Below are 26,009 nucleotides of genomic sequence, written 5' to 3' on the forward strand. Positions count from 1 at the left end.
ATCCTGTACTGTGTTAATCTACCCTGTGCTGTGTTAATTCACCCTGTGCTGTGTTAATCTACCACGAACTGTGTTAATTTACCTCACACTGTGTTAATCTACCCATACTGTGCTAATTTACCCCATACTGTGCTAATGTACCCCATTCTATGTTAATTTACCATATACTGTGTTAATGTACCCCATACTGTGTTAATCTATCCATATTGTTCTCATTTACCCTATAATGTACTAATTTATCCCATACTGTTAAAATACCCTATACTGTGTTAATCTACGCCATATTGTGGTTAATATACCCCAGACTGTAATCTACCCTGTAAAGTGTTAATCCACCACCTACTGTTAATTTATCCCATACTGTGTTAATCTGCCCCATACTGTGTTAATTTACCCCATACTGTGTTAATTTACCCCATACTGTGTGAATCTACCCTGTATCGTGTTAATCTACCTCCTATTGTGTTAATTTACCATATACTGTGTTAATTTACCCCATACTGTTTAATCTACCTCCTACTCTGTTAATTTACCATTCTTTTTTCTTTCTTTTTGGCCCCCTTATCTCGAGAGACAATGGGTAAGCGCCTGGAGGTGGTCAGTGGTGTGTGGAGCAGCGCCTGGAGTGGCTATAAAGGCCAATTCTAGAGTGACAGGCTCTTCCACAGGTGCTGCAGAAAAATTTGTTTGTCGGGGCTGTTACACAGTTGGCTCTCCCCTTGCGCTTCTGTCTTTTTTCCTGCCAACTGCTTTTACCATACACTGTGTTAATTTACCCCATACTGTTTAATCTACCTCCTACTGTGTTAATGTACCCCATACTGTGTTAATTTACCCTATATTTTGTTCATTTCCAGACTGTTTTCATTTACCCCATACTGTTATATTTTGTTAATGTACCCCATAGTGTCCATTTATCCCATACTGTACTAATTTACCTCACACTGTGTTAATTTACCTGAGACTGTTTTAATCTATCCCATAATGTGTTATCTTACATCACACTGTTTTAATCTACCACAAACTGTGCTAATTTACCTCACACTGTGTTAATCTACCCCATACAAGATTTAGATTCAGCTGAATGATGTTGGACTTAAAGGGTTAAATTATGAGGACAGGTTCAGAGAATCATAGAAATAATGCAGAAGGAGGCCATTGTGTCTGTGCTGACTCTTTGAAACTCCAATTAGTCTCACTCCTGTGCTGTTTCCCCATAGCCCTGCAATCACTTACTTTTTAAAATATTTATCCAATTCCCTTTTGAAAGTTCCGATGACATAAGCTTCCATCATCCTTCCAGACAGTGCGTTATAGATCATAACGACTCATTGCACAGACTAGGCTTGTATTCCCTTGAGTATGGAAGATTAAGGGGTAATCTAATTTAAGATAATTAAAGGAGTTGATAATGGTAGATAGAGAGTAACTATTTCCTCTGGTAGAGGAGTTCAGGACAAAGTTTAAATTAGAGCTACAACATTCAGAGGTGATCTCAGGAAGTACTTCTTCACACAAAGTGTAGTGGAACTCTGGAAATTACTCCCCCAAAAAGCTGTTGAGGCCACGCCATTGAAAATTTCAACAGAGATTGATAGATTTTTGTTATGCGAGGGTATTAGGGGTTACAGAACCAAGGGATGTAGATGCAATTAAGATACTGATCAGCCATGATCTAACTGAATGGTGAACAGACTTAAGGAGATAAATGGCCTACTCCTGACGCTATGTACTGTGTCAACATAGCTAATTATTCTGAGGAGAAAAGATGGATCTGAAATCTCAGACCTAGACACCCCCTCCCATTTAATGGTGAAGAATATTTTCACACTGAAAGGGTTCACTTACATTATGGACTATATGATGTGCTAGTCTCCTTTGAAATTATTTATATCCAAATTAAAATGACTGCTTCCACACTGAAATTGGGATAGAAGAGTTTAATTGTGTAACACATCCTTAATATCCCTATTTACCCATCCTCTGAAATATTATATTGGATCATTAAGCCATAACCTCAGCAGGGTCCTACCCCTGACTGCTGTAACTCACGTAATTACAATAGGTGCCACTTTGTTGGTGATGATGGATTTTGCCAAGCCTGCTGCAGTGTTGATATCTTTGGAATGATTGTCAATTTCAGATCGTTTGACATCCCTGTCACATGGTGCGTAGACTGCTGGTGCAGCATGCTTGTTGGTACTTGCAGTAGTTCCCATAGTCAATTAGTAGCTAAACAAAACAATTTTTAAAAATGGTTACTTTTAGTCCTGAGATTAAACAATAACATTCAGCCTCTCTGCTACATAAGTGGTTAGACACCTTAAATTCAAATCAAAGTATTGGCTAAAGCAAATGAACATGCAGTTGGCATTCAATAGAAAATATTTCATGCTGCAGTATCTGATGCAGAACCTGTCACACAGTAAGGAAAGAATGAATCTGAATGACACAACAGCAAGTCCTATAGGACCCTTCACACGGATAAATTCAGCATTCAACAGCCGACGAGTAAATATTTTTGTTTTATCACAACCCTGTCATATAAATTTTAAATTTACCCTTCCAGGACAGTTGATGAATTTTACTCTCCCTGAAAATGGGAGAGGTGGGGATAAATCTGTGGCCTTTTTCATCCTCAGCTTCTATCATGTTTTTATTGTCTTTGATGCAAGAACATGAATCAAAGGTTGGCCTGGTGACACCCATCTTGAACTAGACTAAAGGTCCATGCCTGGACTACTAATTTGCTGAAATAATTGTCCTTTAAATTTATCTCCCTGGACCTGCTCGCAGTCTAAGGGCTAACCCCCCACCCCCTACTTGCTACTAACCAAATAGCTCATTTTTAGTAAACTCCGGTCCCTGAGTTTCCAATGAGTTCATTCATTCTGCTACTTCCATTTCTCCACCGAGGGATTACGTCAGAGCCATTTCCTGAATCGTTTAGGTAAAATTGCAAATAAGCCCTCACCCTAATTCAATAAAAGTACAGTGAATTGTAAAGTCCATTCCAGTCCTAAATCTCTCCTTCTAAAAGCTTAATGGAATGTCGGTCTTTATCTCAAGGGAAACAGAATACAAAGGGGTGGAAGTTATGCTGCAGTTGTATAGTGCCTTGGTCAGACTCCGTCTGGAGTACTGCATTCCGTTTTGGGCACTGCACCTCAGAGAGGATATATTGTTCCTAGAGGGAGTGCAGAGCAGATTCATGAGAATGATACCTGGATTTATTAGGTTAAATCATGAGGACAAGCTGCACAAACGTGCCTTGTATTCCCATGAGTATAGAAGATTGAGGGATAGATGTGACAAAACTATTTCTTATGGCACAGGAATCAAGCACAAGGGGACATGAAATTAGAACTAGGCCATTTAGGAGGAAAATTAGGAAACACTTTTTCACACAAAGATTAAAGGAAATCTAGGCTGGAATTTTACATGGCGGCAGAGGCCCCGGGCACTGACTTAAAAATTGAGGGGGCGAACCACCTTCGCCAGGCCTGGAAACAAAGCAGCAATTTTGCATGGCCCAGGCCCTTAATTGGTCTCAAGTGGGACTTCTACCCCTCTGAGGCACCAAATCCTGCCTCCAAGAGCTGCCGGCCAATCAGCACACCAGCGGCTTTTCAGTCCCAGCAGTGCCACCAGGAGTGGTGGCCACTGCTGGGACTGCACCCAGCCCAGAGCAGCATCATGGATGCCAGCCCCAAGAAAGAAAAGTGGGGCAAAAACAAGAAATGCTGGATTCACTCAGCAGGTCTGGCAGCATCTGTGGAAAGAGAAGCAGAGTTAACGTTTCGGGTCAGTGACCCTTCTTCGGAACTGACAAATATTAGAAAAGTCACAGATTATAAACAAGTGAGGTGGGGGTTGGGCAAGAGATAACAAAGGAGAAGGTGCAGATTGGACCAGGCCACATAGCTGACCAAAAGGTCACGGAGCAACAAACACCAGGAGGGAAATAGAAAGCAATGAAGGTGAACAAGGTAAAAGAGACAAACGAAAATCCCGTCGGAGAGAAGAGCAGAACTTCTTCAAGGTAGGCATTCCTGGAAGAGAAGTGGCAGTGAATTAAACACTAAAATAAAAGCAAAATACTGCGGATGCTGGAAATCTGAAACAAAAACAAGAAATGCTGGATTCACTCAGCAGGTCTGGCAGCATCTGTGGAAAGAGAAGCAGAGTTAACGTTTCGGGTCAGTGACCCTTCTTCGGAACTGACAAATATTAGAAAAGTCACAGATTATAAACAAGTGAGGTGGGGGTTGGGCAAGAGATAACAAAGGAGAAGGTGCAGATTGGACCAGGCCACATAGCTGACCAAAAGAAAAGTGGGGTTTTGGGCCTCGCCAGAGACAATCGGCTGAGCCCCAATGAGGGAGGTGGGGATTGTTCAGGAGGGTCAAGGGAGGTGCCCCATTGGGGGAGGCTTGTGCTGTTGCGGGGGAGGGGGGACCCTGTGTGGGGCACAGGGCACAAGATCAGGAGGGCCCCAACCCCCCGGGCACACCGGGTGGCTGCCTGGTATTACTGGGGAGCCTCCACAGGTGCTGATGTTCCCACTCACCGCTGGTAAAATGGCTGCGGGGGTGGGTAGGCGATGGGAACATCACCCTCCCACCTCCCACTTGATTTTACACTCTCCCTCCTCCCACCCCCCACCCCCCTCAGCCTCCAGCCCACTCCTGGCCCTGATATTCTCTTCCCCAAATGGCGATGGATGCTGGAACAATTGGAGCTTTCAAGACTGAGATAGATAGATTTTTATGAGGTAAGGCTATCAATGGAAAATACAACAAAGTTGGGAAGATGACGTTGAGATGCAGGTCAGTCATAATCTAATTGAATGACAGTGCAGGCACAAAGGACTGAATGGCCTATTCCATTTAGTAATCTTACTGTGTTATTGCTCTCAAGCAGAAAAATGGTGCTGTTCCCCAAATGTTTGTGAGTACATGGACTACATGATTTGGTCTTTAGGATTATTGACCAGTAAGTCCCAGGGCTTGATCCGTGGTCTCAGATAAGAAATCTGATCTCAGCTGGGACAGCAACCATAGCACCCTTTGTGCCTTTTGATCTCAATGTCCTCAGTCTAGTGACAGAAATTTTCAACAAGGACTTGCATTTCTAATAGTTTTTAGACCCCTGTTGGATTTTGGTAGCCTTCAGATTAGGAAGGAATTGGGTTCAGCTGTGGTGCCCTCCATTGTAAAACAGACTGCTGCCATGAGGCTCACACTGAGAAGGATAGAAGTAAAAACAGAAAATGCTGGAACTACCCAACAGATCAGGCAGCATCTGTCAAGAGAGAAACAGAGTTAGTGTTTGAAACAGCACAAGGACTAGAGCTATAGGTACTGATATATACAGCTTAAGGCATGTGACTGAAACTAATGGCAGAAGGTGGTACAGGACCAAGCAGAAAGACTGGAACCAGAAACACAAGATATAGAGCTAGAGAGACAAGGGACTAGAGCTAGAGGCACACAGGACTAAAACTAGCGCAAGAGGCAGAAGGGACTAGAGCCAGAGGCACATAGGACTAGATCCAGAGGCACACGGGACTAGAGCTAAAGGCATATAGGACGAGAGATAGAGGCACAAGGGAGTAGAGCTGGAGACACAGAGGACAAGAGCTAGAGGCACACAGGACTAGAGCTAGAGGCACAAGGGCCTAGAGCTAGAGGCACACAGGACGAGAGCTAGAGGCACACGGGACTAGATCCAGAGGCATATTGGACTAGAGCTAGAGGCACATAAGACGAGAGCTAGAGGCACACGGGACAAGAACTAGAGACACATAGGACTAGAGCTAGAGGCACACGGGACTAGAGCAAGAGGCACATGGAACTAGAGCTAGAGGCACATAGGACTAGAGCTAGAGGCACATAGGACCAGAGCTAGAGGCACATAGGACTAGAGCTAGAGGCACATAGGACCAGAGCTAGAGGCACATAGGACTAGAGCTAGAGGCATACGGGACTAGAGCTAGAGACACGTAGGACTAGAGCTAGAGGCACACGGGACTAGAGCTAGAGGCACATGGACTAGAGCTAGAGGCACATAGGACTAGAGCTAGAGGCATACGGGACTAGAGCTAGAGACACATAGGACTAGAGCTAGAGGCACACGGGACTAGAGCTCGAAGCACATGGGACTAGAGCTAGAGACACATAGGACTAGAGCTAGAGGCACACGGGACTAGAGCTAGAGGCACACGGGACTAGAGCTAGAGGCACATAGGACTAGAGCTAGAGGCACACGGGACTAGAGCTAGAGGCACACGGGACTAGAGTGAGAGGCACACGGGACTAGAGCTAGACGCACACGGGATTAGAGCTAGAGGCACATAGGACTAGAGCTAGAGGCATACGGGACTAGAGCTAGAGACACATAGGACTAGAGCTAGAGGCACACGGGACTAGAGCTCGAAGCACATGGGACTAGAGCTAGAGACACATAGGACTAGAGCTAGAGGCACACGGGACTAGAGCTAGAGGCACACGGGACTAGAGCTAGAGGCACATAGGACTAGAGCTAGAGGCACATAGGACTAGAACTAGAGACACATAGGAATAGAGCTAGAGTCACATAGGACTGGAGCTAGAGGCACACGGGACTAGAGCTAGAGACACATAGGAATAGAGCTAGAGTCACATAGGACTGGAGCTAGAGGCACACGGGACTAGAGCTAGAGGCACATGGACTAGAGCAAGAGGCACATGGAACTAGAGCTAGAGGCACATAGGACTAGAGCTAGAGGCATACGGGACTAGAGCTAGAGGCACATAGGACTAGAGCTAGAGGCACACGGGACTAGAGCTAGAGGCACACGGGACTAGAGCTAGAGGCACATGGACTAGAGCAAGAGGCACATGGAACTAGAGCGAGAGACACGTAGGACTAGAGCTAGAGGCACACGGGACTAGAGCTAGAGGCACATGGACTAGAGCAAGAGGCACATGGAACTAGAGCTAGAGACACATAGGACTAGAGCTAGAGGCATACGGGACTAGAGCTAGAGACACATAGGACTAGAGCTAGAGACACATAGGACTAGAGCTAGAGGCACACGGACTAGAGCAAGAGGCACACGGGACTAGAGCTAGAGGCACATAGGACTAGAGCTAGAGGCACACGGGACTAGAGCTAGAGGCACACGGGACTAGAGCTAGAGGCACACGGACTAGAGCAAGAGGCACATGGAACTAGAGCTAGAGGCACATAGGATTAGAGCTAGAGGCACATGGACTAGAGCAAGAGGCACATGGAACTAGAGCTAGAGGCACATAGGACTAGAGCTAGAGGCATACGGGACTAGAGCTAGAGACACGTAGGACTAGAGCTAGAGGCATACGGGACTAGAGCTAGAGGCACATAGGACTAGAGCTAGAGGCATACGGGACTAGAGCTAGAGACACGTAGGACTAGAGCTAGAGGCATACGGGACTAGAGCTAGAGACACGTAGGACTAGAGCTAGAGACACATAGGACTAGAGCAAGAGGCACATGGAACTAGAGCTAGAGGCACATAGGACTAGAGCTAGAGGCATACGGGACTAGAGCTAGAGACACATAGGACTAGAGCTAGAGGCATACGGGACTAGCTCTAGAGACACATAGGACTAGAGCTAGAGACACATAGGACTAGAGCTAGAGGCACACGGGACTAGAGCTCGAAGCACATGGGACTAGAGCTAGAGGCACACGGGACTAGAGCTAGAGGCACACGGGACTAGAGCTAGAGGCACATAGGACTAGAGCTAGAGGCACACGGGACTAGAGCTAGAGGCACACGGGACTAGAGTGAGAGGCACACGGGATTAGAGCTAGACGCACACGGGATTAGAGCTAGAGGCACATAGGACTAGAGCTAGAGGCACATAGGACTAGAGCTAGAGACACATAGGACTAGAACTAGAGACACATAGGAATAGAGCTAGAGGCACATAGGACTGGAGCTAGAGGCACATAGGACTAGAACTAGAGACACATAGGAATAGAGCTAGGGGCACATAGGACTAGAACTAGAGGCACATAGGACTGGAGCTAGAGGCACATAGGACTAGAACTAGAGGCATATAGGACTAGTCCTAGAGGCACATAGGACTAGAACTAGAGGCACACGGGACTAGAGCAAGAGGCACACGGGACTAGAGCTAGAGACACATAGGACTAGACCTAGAGGCACATAGGACTAGAGCTAGAGGCACATAGGACTAGAGCTAGAGGCACATAGCACTAGACCTAGAGGCACACAGGACTAGAGCTAGAGGCACACGGGACTAGAGCTAGAGGCACACGGGACTAGAGCCAGAGGCACACGGGACTGGAGCTAGAGGCACAAGGGAGTAGAGTTGGAGACACAGGACTAGAGCTAGAGGCACATAGGACTAGAGCTAGAGGCACACGGGACTAGAGCTAGAGGCACATAGGACTAGAGCTAGAGGCACACGGGACTAGAGCTAGAGGCACATAGGACTAGAGCTAGAGGCACATAGGACTAGAGCTAGAGGCACATAGGACTAGAGCTAGAGGCACACGGGACTAGAGCTAGAGGCACATAGGACAAGAGCTAGAGGCACATAGGACTAGAACTAGAGACACATAGGAATAGAGCTAGAGGCACATGGGATTAGAGCTAGAGGCACACGGGATTAGAGCTAGAGGCACATAGGACTAGAGCTAGAGGCACATAGGACTAGAGCTAGAGGCACACGGGACTAGAGCTAGAGGCACATAGGACAAGAGCTAGAGGCACATAGGACTAGAACTAGAGACACATAGGAATAGAGCTAGAGGCACATAGGACTAGAACTAGAGACACAGAGGACTAGAACTAGAGACACATAGGACTACAGCTAGAGGCACATAGGACTAGAACTAGAGACACAGAGGACTAGAGCTAGAGGCACATAGGACTGGAGCTAGAGACACATAGGACTACAGCTAGAGGCACATAGGACTAGAACTAGAGACACAGAGGACTAGAGCTAGAGGCACATAGGACTAGAACTAGAGACACAGAGGACTAGAGCTAGAGGCATATAGGACTAGAACTAGAGACACAGAGGACTAGAGCTAGAGGCACATAGGACTAGAACTAGAGACACATAGGACTGGAGCTAGAGACACATAGGACTACAGCTAGAGGCACATAGGACTAGAACTAGAGACACAGAGGACTAGAGCTAGAGGCACATAGGACTAGAACTAGAGACACAGAGGACTAGAGCTAGAGGCACATAGGACTAGAGCTAGAGGCACATAGCACTAGAACTAGAGACACATAGGACTAGAGCTAGAGGCACATAGGACTAGAGCTGGAGGCATATAGGACTAGAGCTAGAGGCACATAGGACTAGAGCTAGAGGCACATAGGAATAGAGCTAGAGGCACATAGGACTGGAGCTTGAGACACATAGGACAAGAGCTAGAGGCACATAGGACTACAGCTAGAGGCATATAGGACTAGAACTAGAGACACAAAGGACTAGAGCTAGAGGCATATAGGACTAGAGCTAGAGACACATAGGACTAGAGCTAGAGGAATATAGGACTAGAGCTAGAGGCACATAGCACTAGAACTAGAGACACATAGGACTAGAGCTAGAGGCACATAGGACTAGAGCCAGAGGCACATAGGACTAGAACTAGAGACACAAAGGACTAGAGCTAGAGGAATATAGGACTAGAGCTAGAGGCACATAGCACTAGAACTAGAGACACAAAGGACTAGAGCTAGAGGCATATAGGACTAGAGCTAGAGATACATAGGACTAGAGCTAGAGGAATATAGGACTAGAGCTAGAGGCACATAGCACTAGAACTAGAGACACATAGGACTAGAGCTAGAGGCACATAGGACTAGAACTAGAGACACAAAGGACTAGAACTAGAGACACAAAGGACTAGAGCTAGAGGCACATAGGACTATAGCTAGAGACACAGAATACTAGACCTAGAGGCACACGGGACTAGAGCGAGAGGTACACAGGACTAGAGCTAGAGGCACATGGGACTAGAGCTAGAGGCACATAGGACTAGACCTAGAGGCATATAGGACTAGACCTAGAGGCACATAGGACTAGAGCTAGAGGCACATAGGACTAGAACTAGAGGCACACGGGACTAGAGCTAGAGGCATATAGGACTAGAGCTAGAGGCACACGGGACTAGAGCTAGAGGCACATAGGACTAGAACTAGAGGCACACGGGTCTAGAGCTAGAGGCATATAGGACTAGAGCTAGAGACACATAGCACTAGAGCTAGAGGCACATAGGACTAGAGCTAGAGGCACATGGGACTAGAGCTACAGGGACAAGTGGGTAGAGCTGCTGGCAAAAGAAGAGTCACGATTAAGGCACACAAAGTATGTAAAAGACAAATAATTGCCCATCTCTATGACCAGGGCACTTTGTTCCCATAATTTATAAATATACTGTCTTGTCAGTGCTGCATGTACTTTTTTCAACCAATATATGTGTATAAACCTTTTGTCAGCTATGTACTATTGAGAACATGTGTGGTCAATTCTTTATATTATTCAGCATGTCAGAAGAGTTATACATATATACTGACACAACTGCAATCATTGTTAGGAAAGTTGCTGATGGTCTCTTGCCATCACACTCAGATAAATGGAAAGTACTAAGTAGAAGTGTTAACTCATAAGATCAGTTCAGGTCATATTCTAAACGTCCTGAGCATGATCAAATTTAAGCAGGTTTGTCCTTCTTGAATTGTCGGATTCTGTCTTGCTAGTCATAACACATACAGGGTTAAAATCATTTAATGCTGTCTGTTTCTGCAAGTTGTAGAACATTGCACAATGTGTTCTGATCATAGTATACATCTGTGGTTTCTTCTTGTTGAAAAGTAAGGTGCTTAATGTGCAGAAAATTTGGTGTCAACCTGTTGGGTAGTGTCCCTGACAGCCGCATTAATTTCCGGCAACACCACATCATTTACAGTTGCAGGAACAAACATCATATGCAACCTCTTTTTTTCAATGTTGCATTTGGTAATTCATGACTGACGTCACAAGTACCCCCTTAAAGAAGCACAACCAATAAAAAGAAAATTTAAAAAAAATTAAACAGAACTTGTCGAACCTAATTAAAATTTGGTCCCGAGGTTGATGATGCACTCCAGTCATGTCTGTGCCCACCTATTGGGAAAGGCAGAAAGCCTTAGCATGCCAGTGGACACTGCGTGCTCCCTCTCCAGGGACACCAAACATTCTATGCAATCAACAACATTGGAATTGCTGATCAGCTAGTATAATTATGAGATATATAAGTGCAGAAGTTCTTTTGTCTCTATTTTAGTACCTTGTGTATGGCAAGGTGGGACATCTGTCCATTGCTATGTGGGGGACTATGTAGCACTTGGTCACATCATAATTGGAACAATACGCACCTCAACATTTAAAAAGAATAAAAAACCTTTCCTGTTTTGTGATTATACATGTTATCTACTGGAGTTGAATGCTCAGAGACCAATTGCAGTAGGGAAATCACCCTTTTAAATTCTCCGCTTGAGCCCTGACCAGTGCTGGATGTTGGGAATGCACCAATGTTCTCATTCCGAGCATTGTTAAGGTTGCAAATGAGGAAAACATATGATTGACATATTTTCATCATTTTCACATCAAAATATAACCACCTAAAAAGAACAACTTGCCAAACATACCCACTCTCTTAATCTGCCCAGTCACTTAAATTTCCCACTATCCTAACTTGCCCAATCACCTAACCAGTCTAATCACCTAACCTAACTCGCACCAAACCCTGTTGACCGATTACCCCCATGCTTGCTGACCTACACTAGCTTCTGGTTAAGAAACATCTCAATTTTAAAATTCCCATCCTTATTTTAAAATCCCTCCATGGTCTTGCCCCTCCCTATCTCTAATCTCCTCAAACCCTCCAAGATGTCTGTTCTCCTCCAATTCTTCCCTCTTGACCATCTCCAATTTTAATCACTCCACGTTTGGTGATTGTATCTTCAGCTACCAAGGCCTTAAACTCTGGAATCCCTTCTCTAACCTGCCCACTTCACTAACCTGCCTAATCACCTCACTTACTCGCTCCTCTAACCTATCCACTCCTCTAACCTGTCCACTCCTCTTACATGCCCACTCCAATAACCTGTCCCCTCTTCTAACCTGCCAACTCCCTAATCTAGAAACATGGCAACAGGAGGAGGCCATTTAGCCCCTCGAGTCTGATCTGGGCCATTCAATGAGATCATGGTTGATCTGCGACCTAACTCCATATACCCGCCTTTACATCATATCCCGTAATACATTTGGATATCAAATATTTATCAATCTCAGATTTAAGATTTACAATTGATCTAACATCAATTGCCATTTGTGGAAGAGAGTTCCAAAATTCTACCACACTTTTGTTTCCTAATTTCACTCCTAAAAACTCTGCCACTATTTTTTAGACTATGCTCCCTGTCCCTAGACTCCCCAACCAGTGGAAATAGTTTCTCTCAATCTACCCTATCTGTTTACCTTAATATCTTGAAAACTTCAAATAAGTCGCTCCTTAACAATATGAATTCCAGGGAATACAACCCTAATTTGTGTATTCTCTCCTTGTAATTTAAACCGTGGAGTCCAGATATCATTCTGGTAAACCGACATTGCACTCCCTGCAAGACCAATATATCCTTCCTAAGGTGTGTGAACTGCTCACAGAACTCCAGGTGTGGTCTAATCAGGGTTTTGAATAGCTGAAGCAAGGGGCTGAATTTTATCAGCCCTCCAGGGATGGGCAGGTTGGCATGGGGGCCCATAAAACAGCGAGTGAAGGCAGGGGGTGGAATGCCCGTCGCCTTCCTGACAACATTCAGTTTTGTATTTTGCTGCCACCATTTTATACACCACATAAAGCTGTATATATAATCCTAGATTGTTCATAGAATTTTAAAGGAAACATGCATCACCTATTTAGCAGCTTTAAAATCTGTAACAGAAACCAATTACTCTATTGCACAAATTATAATTTTTATTGGTCCAGCACATTGGAAGCCCATTACCACGTTTAAGAATCACTAGATCAACTGAATAAATAATCTATACCACATGTCGGTATTCCATTTCCTTCAGGGCATATCCCTCATGACTGAGCACACACAGCATAGGCACACATTGGCAAAGCCAAGGTTTGAAGTACCCAATGTGAATAGGGTTCCAAATAGCACGCAGAGTTTACCCAAGTTGTTACACACTGCTTGCTCGGCTAGAGCCAGTGGCTGGCAGACGTATGTGCAACTGAATGGGGAAGAATCTTCCCCTCTCCGAGTGACAGGTTTACCCCTCCAGGGTTCCATTAGTGAGCTAGACTGGCTGGTCAATCATTATCCTTGGTATCCTTGGAGCCCTGCAGACCCGCCAACCTCAGTTATCAGATTACCAAATGTGCCTCAAAGAGTTTACTTCGTCCTCAACCCTCATTGCCAGGCTTGTCATCTTGAAGCCACCTCGGACCCTAAGAGATATCACTTACCAGTTTAATTTTCCTCTGTGGCAGGCATACAACTTACCCAGTTTACAGCAGACTGATCCACACTGAGACATGCACAAGCCATACGCCAGATGCAAATGGATTGTTAGCATCTACCCATTGCATATTCTGAGCTTTCACTCCCCTCCCCCAATTTATAAGATGTACCATCTCAGCAATAAAAGGCCAATCCTATTCCTTTAACTAGCTGCAGATATAAGAGGCGTGTTCCAGCAAAAACAAATGAACTTAAGTGGTTTCTTCCACCATTAAAAATACATCACCAGGCTATCCAATCAGAGAAATAATTTACAGCAAAGCCTCAGAGACACAATTCAGTAACTCAATCCTCTGATAAATAGGAAACTTACAAGCCTTAACTTGCTTCAACAAGTCAGCATTTTCCTCAAAAATGTCAGTAGCAAGTTACATCATAGTAAAAGTGCTTAGAGTGAAAGATATCCTATCAAGAGGCAAGACCCTTTGAGAGTTATCTTGAATTTTCCACTTTGCAAAGCAAGTATTTTGTATAAACTAATAGAAAGAAACACAGCACAATACTTTGACTGAGTCATATTATAGTGGCTCTACATTCTATCTCTATTTTATATATATGGCACTGCAAAATATTTCTGTGTGAAATTTATGCTTGGCATTTTCAACCAGAATCACCTATGTATCGAACAAGGTGTTTCAATGTAATTGTATGTCAATGGATTACACTATGCAGCACAGGATGTAGATTCACTACTATGGTATATTGATGCATTACACCATAGAGTACAGGAAAAAGGTTTACCCCTGTGGTATATCAATGCATTATGTTATACAGTGCAGTATATAGGTTCATTGCCTATAAATATAGATTTAAAACTAAACTTAAAATGTCAAGACTATTCTGCTAGAACAGAGAAGGCTAAGGGGAAATGTAATGGAGGTTTCAAAATTATAAAGAGTTTTGATAGAATTAATAGGGAAAGTTTATTTTATACGGTTGGGGTGCCAGCGATGAGAGGTCAACAACTTAAAACTGTCTCTGAGAGAGTGAGGAGAATAGCTACGAGAGTTTTTTTTTTACTGTGAGTTATCAGAGCATTGGAATATTTTATCACAAAGAACACTTGCAGTTTTTACAGACATGATGGGCCCAATGCTTTAAACTTCTATGGTTTTGCAATAGAGGTTAACATCTGTGGTGTTTCAATGTGTGACATCAACAACAACTCACATTTATCTTGCGTTATGACATAGTAAAAATTCCCTAGATGCTTCACAGGCAAAAATTAACATAACGCCTAAAGTTGACCAAAAGCTTTGTCAAAGAGATAGATTTTAAGGATCGTCTTAAAGGAGGAGAGAGAGGTGGAGAAGTGGAAAGGTAGAGGTTTAGACTAATATCTGGAACGGGTGGGTTGTCTTATGAGGAAAGGTTGGACAGGCTATGCTTGGAGTTTAGAAGAGTAAGAGGCGACTTGATTGAAACATATAAGATCCTGAGAGGTCTTGACAGGGTGGATGTGAAAAGGATGTTTCCCCTTGTGGGTGAATCTAGAACTAGGGGTCACTGTTTAAAAATAAGGGGTCACCCATTTAAGACAGAGATGAGGAGAAATTTTTTCTCTCAGAGGGTTGTGAGTCTTTGGAATTCTCTTCCTCAAAGGCAGTGAAAGCAGAGTCTTTAAATATTTTTAAGGCAGAGGTAGAAAGATTCTTGATAAGCAAGGGGGTCAAAGGTTATCAGGGGTAGGTGGGAATGTGGAGTCGAGGTTACAAGCAGATGAGCCATGATCTTATTGAATGGCGGAGCAGGCTTGAAGGGCCGAGTGGCCTACTCCTACTCCTAATTTATATGTCCGTATGTTTGTAGGGGGGGGGGGGAATTCCAGAACTTAGGGTCTAGGTAGCTGGAAGCACAGCTGACAATGGTACAACAAAGGAAGTGCAGGATGCACAAGAGACAGGAGTAGGAGGAATGCAGAATTGTCAAAGGATTGTAGGACTGCAGGAGGTTACAGACATATAGGGCCATGAAGGGATTTAAACATGAGTATGAGAATATTAAAAGAATTGCCAGATGGGAACCAATATAGGTTTATCGTAGTCCAACAACACAAGCAGGAGTTACCAGTCCAGCTAATCCCTGCTGAACAATGCAAGCTTCTTGTTGCTAAGCCAGTACCATCAGGCGATTAACCCAGTCCCGCATCTCCAGCACTTTTTATGAGCCCAGAAACACTGGAAACTTGATCCTAATCCAGCTGCAAAATCAACATCACCTTCTAGGCCAGGCACAACATGCAGAACAGCTAGCAACACCATCAGACTGACTCCAGCCCAGCAGCATGTGCTTGATGATGCTAGCTGAGTAAAATCAGTATGCAGATTGCCATTGAGGGTACTCTGGAACCCTCTTCAGATTTAGATAGAGTCTAGCTCAACAGTACCAGCAGAGTGGAGGGGGAAATGTAGGTGTTGCTGCAGGACTTAACTATCAGTAATTGCCTTTAGTTTTTCTTGGTTTGCTACCTGTTGGCTTTTTAAGAGCAAATTCTTTGGCTGAATTGGTGCCCTGTTGGGTTTCTGAGAGGATTTACCATTGGTTCTCCAGGTCCATGCCTCCACTGATAGCCAGGTTGTGCAGTATATAGTAATCAACAGTGCTCCTGGACACTTTGGCTGATAAGTAAGTAGCACAGAGTCCACCTCAACGGAGTACTACTTCTATCTTGAGGAATTTGGTGAGTGAGAGAGGTTGGCACAGTGAGGGAAGAGGTGCTATTCTGGTCTTTTACAAAACAAGGAGCAGTCTGAGAGAGGGAGCGGGAGACAATAAGACCATGTGAGTAACTGGTAAGTGTTTCTAGATAATACTTTAGAAAGTAAAGGCATGGCAGTGAACCTCAGCCCCATGGAATGCACATCCTGTGTCAAGTGGAAAATCCTGGATGCCTCTCGTGGCCTAGACTTCAACATGGTGCGGAAAGTGTCGCCAGCTAAAGCAGGTCGCACTCCGGGTTTCAGAGCATGAGCGGCAGCTGCAGTCACTACGGGGCAGATGTGAGGCTGAAAGCTTTGTGAATAGCATGTTTCTGGAGATGGTCAGCCCACAGCTTAAAAATGTGTAGGTAGAGAGGCAATGGGTGACCACCAGTAGGACAAGGAGGACCAGGCAGACAGGGCAGGGATCCCATGAGTGCATCTCACTCTTCAACCAGTATTCAGTTACTGGTGAGACTGATGATTCCTCTGATGAGTGCAGGCAGAGCCAAGCACATGGCACCATGGGTGGCTCAGCTGCACAGCGGGGCAGGAAGAAGAGTGGAAAAGTGCGCTGGCTCTCCTTAATTAACTCAAACCTCCTCAAGTGCCAGTTAATTTTTTCACTGATTATTGTTTTTAAAAGCTTACCCACCACTGATGTTAAACTGATCGGCCTTTTGTTACTAGGAATGTCCTTATACCCTTTCTTGAACAAGGGTGGAGCATTTGTCACTTTCCAATCACCTGTCACCTCTGTTGCATCAAGGGAAGATTGGAAAATTATGTCAAGTCCTACACTGTTATCTCCACCCCGACTTCATTTAGCAACCTGCAACGTAAGCCATCTGGACCGGGCAACTTATCCACTCTACGCATAGCCAGCCTTTTCAGTACATCCTGCCTATCCCTATCAATTTTCACCTCATCCATTACCTCTACCATCTTCACTTCTACCGATATTTTGTCCACATCCTATTCCTTAGTAAACAGAGTTGTCCCACAATTCTATTTAACATCTACTCATATATAAATATACGTCTTAATGTTACTTATATTATACCCCTTTAACTCTTTTTGAAAGAGCTGTACAATTAGTCACACTCCCTTCTCTTTCACCATTGTTTAATTGTATTTAATACAATTTCAGATCCTCTTAGTGTTTGTATTCCTACTTAGTTTATTTTATCCCCTATATACTTTTTCAAAATAAATAGTCATTCTAAATACATATCCAAAATACTTAGCCTAAACATTTATTTTAAATAATTATCCTAAATACTTATTACAAGTACTTATCCTAAATACATATTTGTAATTTCTTTGTGTTACGACCAGGTAAGAAAGAGGTCTAGGGTTCCCTTTCAGCCTTCACCTGATCTTACTGTAACAGGGTTTAATTTTAAACACACCATGTTTTTAGCTCCCCCTTGGTGAATCCTTGTTCACCACTTTTAAATTATAAGGCAAAGAAACCAGCACAAACACACTTTCTTAGGTTTAATAAAGAAAAGTTGAAATTTATTAAACTTAAACTCCAATTCGATTAATGCCTACGGATACATGCCATGCCCCACACTAGCATGCATACGCGATACACACATGCAAAAAAGACAGAAAGGAGCAGAAGAAAAATAAAGTGGAAAGGTTTGAGGCGATATCTGAAGAGTTGTTGTTACAGTTCTTCGAGCTCACTGTAGAGTCCTTGATTGCAGATAGATCTTGCTTTTCGTTGGGGGCCCAGTATTCTTTTTAAACCTTGTTCGCCATAGGAAACATTTCTCTCTTGGGGTTCATGTGGCTTCAGTGGATTCAGAGGCTTGTGAGAAAGAGATGGGAGCAGACAGGAGAGATCTTCTCAGTCCAGGAGCAAACAGATATTCTGCCCAAACTGTTTGTACAAATTCAAAAAACCCAGGTTGCCCAGCAGGTTAGTCGTGTGACTAGCTGGTTTGACCATGTCCGTTTGTGTATTCCACCATCTTAGCAGTCAACCTGGAATGGGAGCTCCCCCACCTTCAATGTCTGGTGATCAAAAGTCCATTGTGGGTTGTCAGGGAATGGCTGTTTTGTCCTTCCAAACACCGTCTGTTAATATGGAAATGTCTTTTCCAGCCACGGCTGATATGTTTAACAAGTCCTTTCTTCACTCGAGTAACAGTTAAAAATCAATGTTCATGACAAAATTAATGTGCCTCATTCTTGGCAGGTGGGGGGCCTAGCATGACATTGGGTTCCACCTTCTGTGCTTATATGGGCATCTCTTCTTCAGTTTTCTCCTTGTGGCTGTTTTGTGATGCTCTCTGGCACTCTCATCATGCCTGCACTATCTTTATGCTCCTCAGGCCTCACGTGATGCTCTCTGCCACTCCTGCCATGCTGCCACTGTATTTATGCTCCTCGGGTCTCCCACGAAGCCCTCTGCAACTCTAGCCATGCCTGCACTGTATTTATGCACCTCATGGCTCCTGTGATGCTCTCTGTCAACTCTAACTCCTAATCTTAACATCCTAAACCCAACCTACACCCTATCCTTAACCCTATTCCTTAACTCTTAACCCAAGCCCCCGACATTAAGTGCTAACATCTTAACACTAACACAATAAGCCTGAGCGGTAACCCTAACCCTAAACATAATTCATGACCATAAACCTAACATCTGAATCCCAAACCTAACTCTAACCCAAAATATTAACGTTAAGAACATAATAACATAAGAAATAGGAGCAGGATTAGGCCATTCAGCCCCTCGAGCCTGCTGTGCCATTCAATAAGATTATGGCTGATCTGATTGTGGCCTTAACTGCACTTTTCTGTCTATCCCCCATAACCCTTGTCTTCCTTGTCAATCAAGAATCTGTCTAACTCAGCCTTGAATATATTCAGTGACGCAGCCTCCACTGCTCTCTGGGCTAGAGAATTCCAAAGTCTAACGAACCACTGAGAGAAAAATTTCTTCCTAATTTCCATCTTAAATGGGAGGCCCCTTATTTTTAAAATGTGCCCCCTAGTTCTACCCCCCCCCCCATCCCCCACAAGGGGAAACATCCTCCCAGCATCCACCCTGTCAAGCCTCCTCAGAATTTTATATGTTTCAATATGTTTCAATGGGCGGCACAGTGGCGCAGTGGTTAGCACTGCAGCCTCACAGCTCCAGGGACCCGGGTTCGATTCCGGGTACTGCCTGTGTGGAGTTTGCAAGTTCTCCCTGTGTCTGCGTGGGTTTTCTCCGGGTGCTCCGGTTTCCTCCCACAAGCCAAAAGACTTGCAGGTTGATAGGTAAATTGGCCATTATAAATTTTCACTAGTATAGGTAGGTGGTAGGGACAGGTGGGGATGTTTGGTAGGAATATGGGATTAGTGTAGGATTAGTATAAATGGGTGGTTGATGTTCGGCACAGACTCGGTGGGCCGAAGGGCCTGTTTCAGTGCTGTATCTCTAATCTAATCTAATCTAATAAGATTACCTCTGATTCTTCTAAGCTTCAATGAATATAGGCCTAACTTGCTCAAGCTTTCCTCATAAGACAACCCCTTATCCCAGAAAAGTGAAGCCAAGTAAACCTTCTCTGTACTGCTTCCAATGCAATTATATCCTTCCTTAAGTAAGGAGACCAAAATTGTACACAGTACTCCAAATGCAGTCTTACTAAGGCCCTGTACAGCTGTAGCAACACTTCCCTACTTCTATACTCAATTCCCCTTGTAATAAAAGCCAACATTCCACTTGCCTTCCCAGTCACTTGCTGCACCTGTACGTTAGCTTTTTGTAATTCCTATACCAGCTTACCCAGATCTCTCTGTGTCACAGATTTCTGCAGTCTCTCTCCATTTAAATAATATTCTGTTTTTCTATTCTTCCTGCCAAAGTGGACAAACTCACATTTTCCCACATTATACTCCATCTGCCAAACTTTTGTCCATTCTCTTAACCTATCTATATCCTTTTGCAGACTCTTTGTGTCCTCTTCACAACTTGCTTTCCTATCTATCTTTGTGTCATCAGCAAATTTAGCGACCATGCACTCAGTCCCTCCATCCAAGTCATTAATATAGATAGTAAATAGTTGAGGCCCCAGCACTGATCCCTGTGACACTGATTTCGAGTGTTTCCGTTTTTTTGTTAAAATTTGAGAATCGATATTTTAAAACTGAAAAGGATTTCATAGAAGCTGAAATTTGTGGGGGGGTTTTAAAAGCTGGTCACCAGAAGGTTGGGACTGAGAGTGGAACTATAAACAGTTACTGGAAGGCATCTGTTTTCAAATAAAAACAGCAGGGGTTGTTTTGGTTTACAGAGAGGTGACAGTCCAAGATTTATAGAGATCATGAGACTAGACCTCTGGAAAAGTTTTAGTTTCAATTTGAACTGTTAAAAAAGCCAGTTGGTTTTGGCCTGAAACGGAAGAAGTTTGCTTATTGACGTGCCAGGAAACTACCAGCCCATCTTTCTCTTGAAAAGGAATCCTGCATCAAGAGTATTCCTATTTCCTCCTGTAGTTGAAGAAAGCCTGCACGATTAAAGAACTTACATGACAAATGTGTGGAACTGGAACCTTTGTTGCTGCATTTCTGGTTTAAGAGCTAACTGAAGCCTCAGTAGCTGCATCTTGGAAAGCGTATCCAACCTGGTCATCAACCTTGCCTGGAAAGAAGTGTTCTAGGAAGATCCCATTGACAGCCGTCAACACCTTTGGGACCCCTCACCAAAATAAAGGACTTCCCTCCACATTGTCTTTTCATCCTAAGCGTTTTTTTATTCTTTCTATTTCTTTGTAACAACTGTAAACAAAAATCCCTTCTTTTTCCCCCAGTTAATCGGTTGTTTATGTATGGGTGTATGTGTTTATGGACTTGGATAAATAAGGGGCTTTAATATTTCAATTGGTGTGTATGTTTTACTTTATTAATGGTTAAGACTTGGTTTATAATAAATGAATAATTTTGTTGCTTATTAAAGAAACCTGGTTCACGTGCTTTATTCTGGGGGAAAATAGAGTATATAATTGACTGTTAAAGTAAGTGGGAAAATTTAAATATATGTTGTGATCCGTGGAGAAGGGGGACTGAATTAACAGTGCACCCCTCCCACCTTGGTCATAACACATCCCACTTGTTACAGTTTGCCAACCCAAAAATGGCCCATTTACCCTGACTCTCTGCTTCCTGTTGGCTAACCTATCCTCTATTACAGCTAATATGTTATTCCCAACACCACTAGCTCTTATCTTGTGTAGTAGCCTTTTATGTAGCACCTTACTGAATGCCTTTTGGAAAACCAAATACACCACATCTACTGGTTCCCATTATTCACCCTGCTCGTTACTTCCTCAAAGAACTGTAATAAATTAGTCAAACACGATGTTCTTTTCACAAAACCATGTTGACTCTGCCTGGTTGTATTACAATTTTGTGAAGTCCTGCTATTAAGTCTTTAATGATAGATTCAAGCATCTTCCCTATGACAGATGTTAGGCTAACTGGCCTATAGTTTCTTGCTTTCTGTCTCCCTCCTTTCTTGAATAGAGATGTTACAATTGCAGTTTTCCAATCCTCTAGGACCTTTCCAGAACCGAGTGGATTTTGCAAGATTACAACCAATGCATCCACTATCTCTGTAGCCACTTCTTTTAAGACCTTAGGATGCAGGCCATCAGATCCGGGGACTTGACAGCCTTTAGTACCAATAGTTTTCCCAGTACCTTTTCCCTAATTGTTTTAAGTTCCTCCCTCTCTTTTCTTCTTGATTTTAAACTATTCTTGGGATGCTTTTTGTGTCTTCTACAGTGAAGACTGATACAAAGTACGTGTTCAATACTTCCACCATTTCCTTGTTTCCCATTATTAATTCCCCAGTCTCACCCTCTAAGTGATCAAAGCTCACTTGAGATACTCTTTTCCTTTCTATATACTTGTAGAGCCATTTACTGTCTGTTTTTTATATTTCTAGCTAGCATTCTCTCATACTCTAATTTCTCCCTCTTTTTTTAATCATTCTTTGTTGGTTTCTAAAATTTGTCCAATCTTCTGACCTACCACTCATTTTTGCAGTATTGTATGTGTTTTATTTCAATTTGATAGTATCCTTAACTTCCTTTGTTAGTCACAAATGGTGTATCCTTCTCATAGAATCTTTCTTTCTCAAAGGAATATATCTTTGTTGACAGTTATGAAATATCTCCTTAAATGTCTGCCACTGCTTCTCTACCATCCTACCTTTTAACCTATTGTCCCAGTCCACTTTAGCCAACTCTGTCTTCATATACTAGTCTTAGATGCAACCTTCTCACCCTCAAACTGAATGTGAAATTCTGTCATGTTCTGATCACTCTTGCCTCGAGACTCCTTTACTATGAGGTCCTACCAGCTCTAAAATAGCCTGCTCACTGGTTGGCTCTGGAATGTATTGCTCTAAGAAATTGCCCCGAATATAATCTATGAACCTGTCTTCCAGGCTACCTTCACCAATTTGATTCCTCCAAACTATATAAAGATTAAAATCACCCACAATTATTGCGGTACCTTTCTTACAAGCCCCCATTATTTCTTCATGTATACTCTGTCCTACAGTGTAGCTACTGTTAGGGGGCCTATAAACTACTCCCACAAGTGACTTCTTTCCTTTGCTATTTCTTATCTCCACCCAAACTGATTCTATATCTTGCTCTGTTGAACCAAGGTCATCTTTCACTACTGTACTAATCTCACCCTTTAATAACAGATACCCCACTACCTTTTCTTTATTTCCTGTCCTTCTGAAATGTCAAATACCCTTGAATATTCACCTTGCAACCATGTCTTTGTAATGGCTATCATATCATACTTATTTATTTCTATTTGTGATATCAATTCATCCATTTTGTTACGAATGCTGCGTGCATTCAAATACAGAGCCTTTAATTCTGTCTTTTTACCATTCTTCCACACCCTGACCTTATCTGCTGGTGCACTCTTAAGTTTATTCTCTCTGTCCCTTCCTGTCACAGTCTGGTTAACATTACCCTTATTGCTACCCTGTTCTATTGTCATGTCCCTTCTCTTTAACTTACCAAATCTCCTCTCATGTGATTCCCCGACCACCACCACCACCACCACCACCACCCCCCCTCACCCCCACCCCCCCCCCCACCATTATTTAGTTTAAAGTCGTCTCTACAGCCCTAGTTATATGATTCGTCATGACAATAGTCCCAGCATGATTCAGGTGAAGACTGTCCCTTTGGACACCTCTGTCTTTCCCTAGTACTGGTGCCAGTGTCCCATGAATTGAAACCCATTTCTCCCACACCAATCTTTGAGCCATGCATTCAACTCTTTGATCTTATCTACCCTATGCCAATTTATTCATGGCTCAAGTTGTAACTCAGAGATTATTACTTTATGATTCTGCTTTTTAATTTAGCCCCTAGCTGCTCATAATCCCTAAGCAGAACCTTTTTTCCTAGTCCTATTTATGTCATTGGTGCCCACGTAGACCACAACAACTGGATCCTTCCCTACCCACTACAAGTTCCTCTCCAGCCCCGAGCAGATGTCCCGAATCCTGGCACCAGGCAGGCAACACAGCCTTCGGGACTCATGCTCTCGACAGCAAAGGAGAGTGCTATCTCTCTAACTATACTGTCCCCTACTTAACTCTAATCCTAAATCCTAAATTGTGTAGTGTCAAAAGTACATTTCACATCCACTGCATTTTCAAATTTTCAGTTGTGAATATAAGTTGAAATTTTCTGGGTTAAAGGACTGGAATGGCTTCCCCACCCCTGTTCCTATGACAGTCTGTTGCTTTTTAACTTCGACAATTAGGAATTTCAAAAGGTCTTAGCAACAGATGGAGAGCTAAAGAAAATAATGATAAAGAAATAAGGAAGAACTTCCATTTATATAGATAGTGCCTTTCATGACCACAGGACAGCTCAAAGCACTTCACAGCTAACTAAATACTTCTGAAGTGTTGTAATGTAGGAAATGCAGCAGCCAATTTGCACACAGTAATTTCCCACAAGCAGCAATGTGATAATGGCTAGATAACCTGTTTTAGTGGTGTTGGTTCAGACATAAATATTAGGCTGGAGAACTCCCTTACGCTTTTTCAAAATTATTCCATGGGAACTTTTACATCCATTTGAGAGGGAAGGCATTTTATACAGAAGATAGTCTGCAACAGTGCAACATGTGTTCAGTACTGCACTGAAGTGTCAGCCTAGATTTTGTGCTCAAGTCTCTGCAGTGGGACACAAACCCACAACCTTCTGATGACAGTGCTATCACTGAGCCATGGCTGACACCTGATAATTTCCCTGTGATTGGGAAATGAATCAAACAGAAACCTACACAGTAAGGCAGGTCACAAAGAGCCAAGGACAAGGGGTGCTGTGTTGTTAACGCAAGGTTACACAGAAGCAGGTTAATTACAAATGGTATCGAGGTCTGATGTGATGTTATCATCAGACACACACTGGAGGTAAACCTTGTGGTGCCATCAGAATAATTTCAGTAGGTTCAAAAGAAATTGACAGAGTAGGGTTTTCTATTCATTGGCCTGGTGTGTTACTGAAAGCTTTACCCAGATAGTAAGACTAGAGAAGACTCTCAAAGGCCGAGGAAGTTGCATCTCACCTGTAAGAGTGATCTAAGATACGATAACTGGAAAATCTACAATAAAGGATTGAAACAACCCAAAAATATAACCGTAAGTAAAAGAATAAAAGTGAAATACTGCAGATGCTGGAAATCTGAAATAATAACCAAAACTGCTGGAAATACTCAGCAGGTCAGGCAGCATCTGTGGAGAGACAAGCAGAGTTAACATTTCAGGTCTGTCAAGGCCACAGTATTTCCAGCTGAGTATTTCCAGCACTTTCAGTAAATAAAGGAAATAGTGATACAATTATCCATAACTGTGATGGCACCATACATGGCTGTGGTATAATTATACATATTTGGGGTATGATGTAATTATACAAAGTGTAATTCAAAAATGGGTACGGTATAATTATATATGGCTGTGGTATAACTACTCATGGTTTCATCTAATTATATATGTGCGATTCAATTATATATCTTGTGAAGCAACTATTATATGGTGCGATGTAACTACATGGCTGTTGTGTAACTGTAATGGCTGTGATATCAATTGGTCATTTAACTGCCTTTAAATACAAATCTCCTTCCAAACCAATTAAATTTTAAATGGAAAAATAACACATTTAACGTATTCTTATCGGAACATCAGTTAAATCAACCCATGTCCAAATGCCGGTGATCGTTCAATCCACAAAGACTAAAGCAAACGGGTGAAATTGACTAATTGCTGTTAATAGATTTCCAGAGCACTTCGCAATTGTGACGAATGGCAGGTTTCTGTTGAAATCGGGTCTAATGAGTGGGTCTATATGAAAGGCTTTGCAGGACTTCTCTTTCTGCAGTTTCCTTTTAATAATTTGGGTGCTGGCTCGGGTCGACCAAGGAAGGGGGCAAAAATGGGATGGATAATTTTAAAGTGGCTGCTCTTGGGGATATTTACAAACTGTTTGATTCTTTCTGAAAGGGATGTTAATCTCGTGGGTAAGTTACTGTGATACTGACCCAAAGCAAAGTGGACCTAAACCGAGAGTGCCTAGTTTCACGTGTTGAAGGTAGCAAGACTGGGATAGGGGAGTGAAAAGCTTTTTCGCTTTGGGTGAATTCTAATAATATCTGCTGTTGCTTTCATAATCAAAGTG

General features: G+C 43.1%; 1 protein-coding gene across 1 annotated transcript in view; it reads right to left on the reverse strand.

The window, feature by feature from the left end:
• LOC137369343 (paladin-like) overlaps positions 1–13,674 on the reverse strand; it is a 158,546-nt gene extending 144,872 nt beyond the window's left edge. Inside the window, exons 1-2 of the mRNA XM_068030414.1 lie at positions 13,568–13,674; positions 2,053–2,232 (exon numbers count right to left, since the gene is read on the reverse strand). Of these exons, the coding sequence (XP_067886515.1) occupies positions 2,053–2,219 (167 nt within the window). The 5' untranslated portion in view covers positions 2,220–2,232; positions 13,568–13,674. The remainder of the gene's footprint in view (positions 1–2,052; positions 2,233–13,567) is intronic.
• Between the last annotated feature and the right edge of the window lie 12,335 nt (positions 13,675–26,009).

Source organism: Heterodontus francisci, chromosome 4 (genome assembly GCF_036365525.1).
Source record: "Heterodontus francisci isolate sHetFra1 chromosome 4, sHetFra1.hap1, whole genome shotgun sequence".
In the NCBI taxonomy this organism is placed as follows: Eukaryota; Metazoa; Chordata; class Chondrichthyes; order Heterodontiformes; family Heterodontidae; genus Heterodontus; species Heterodontus francisci.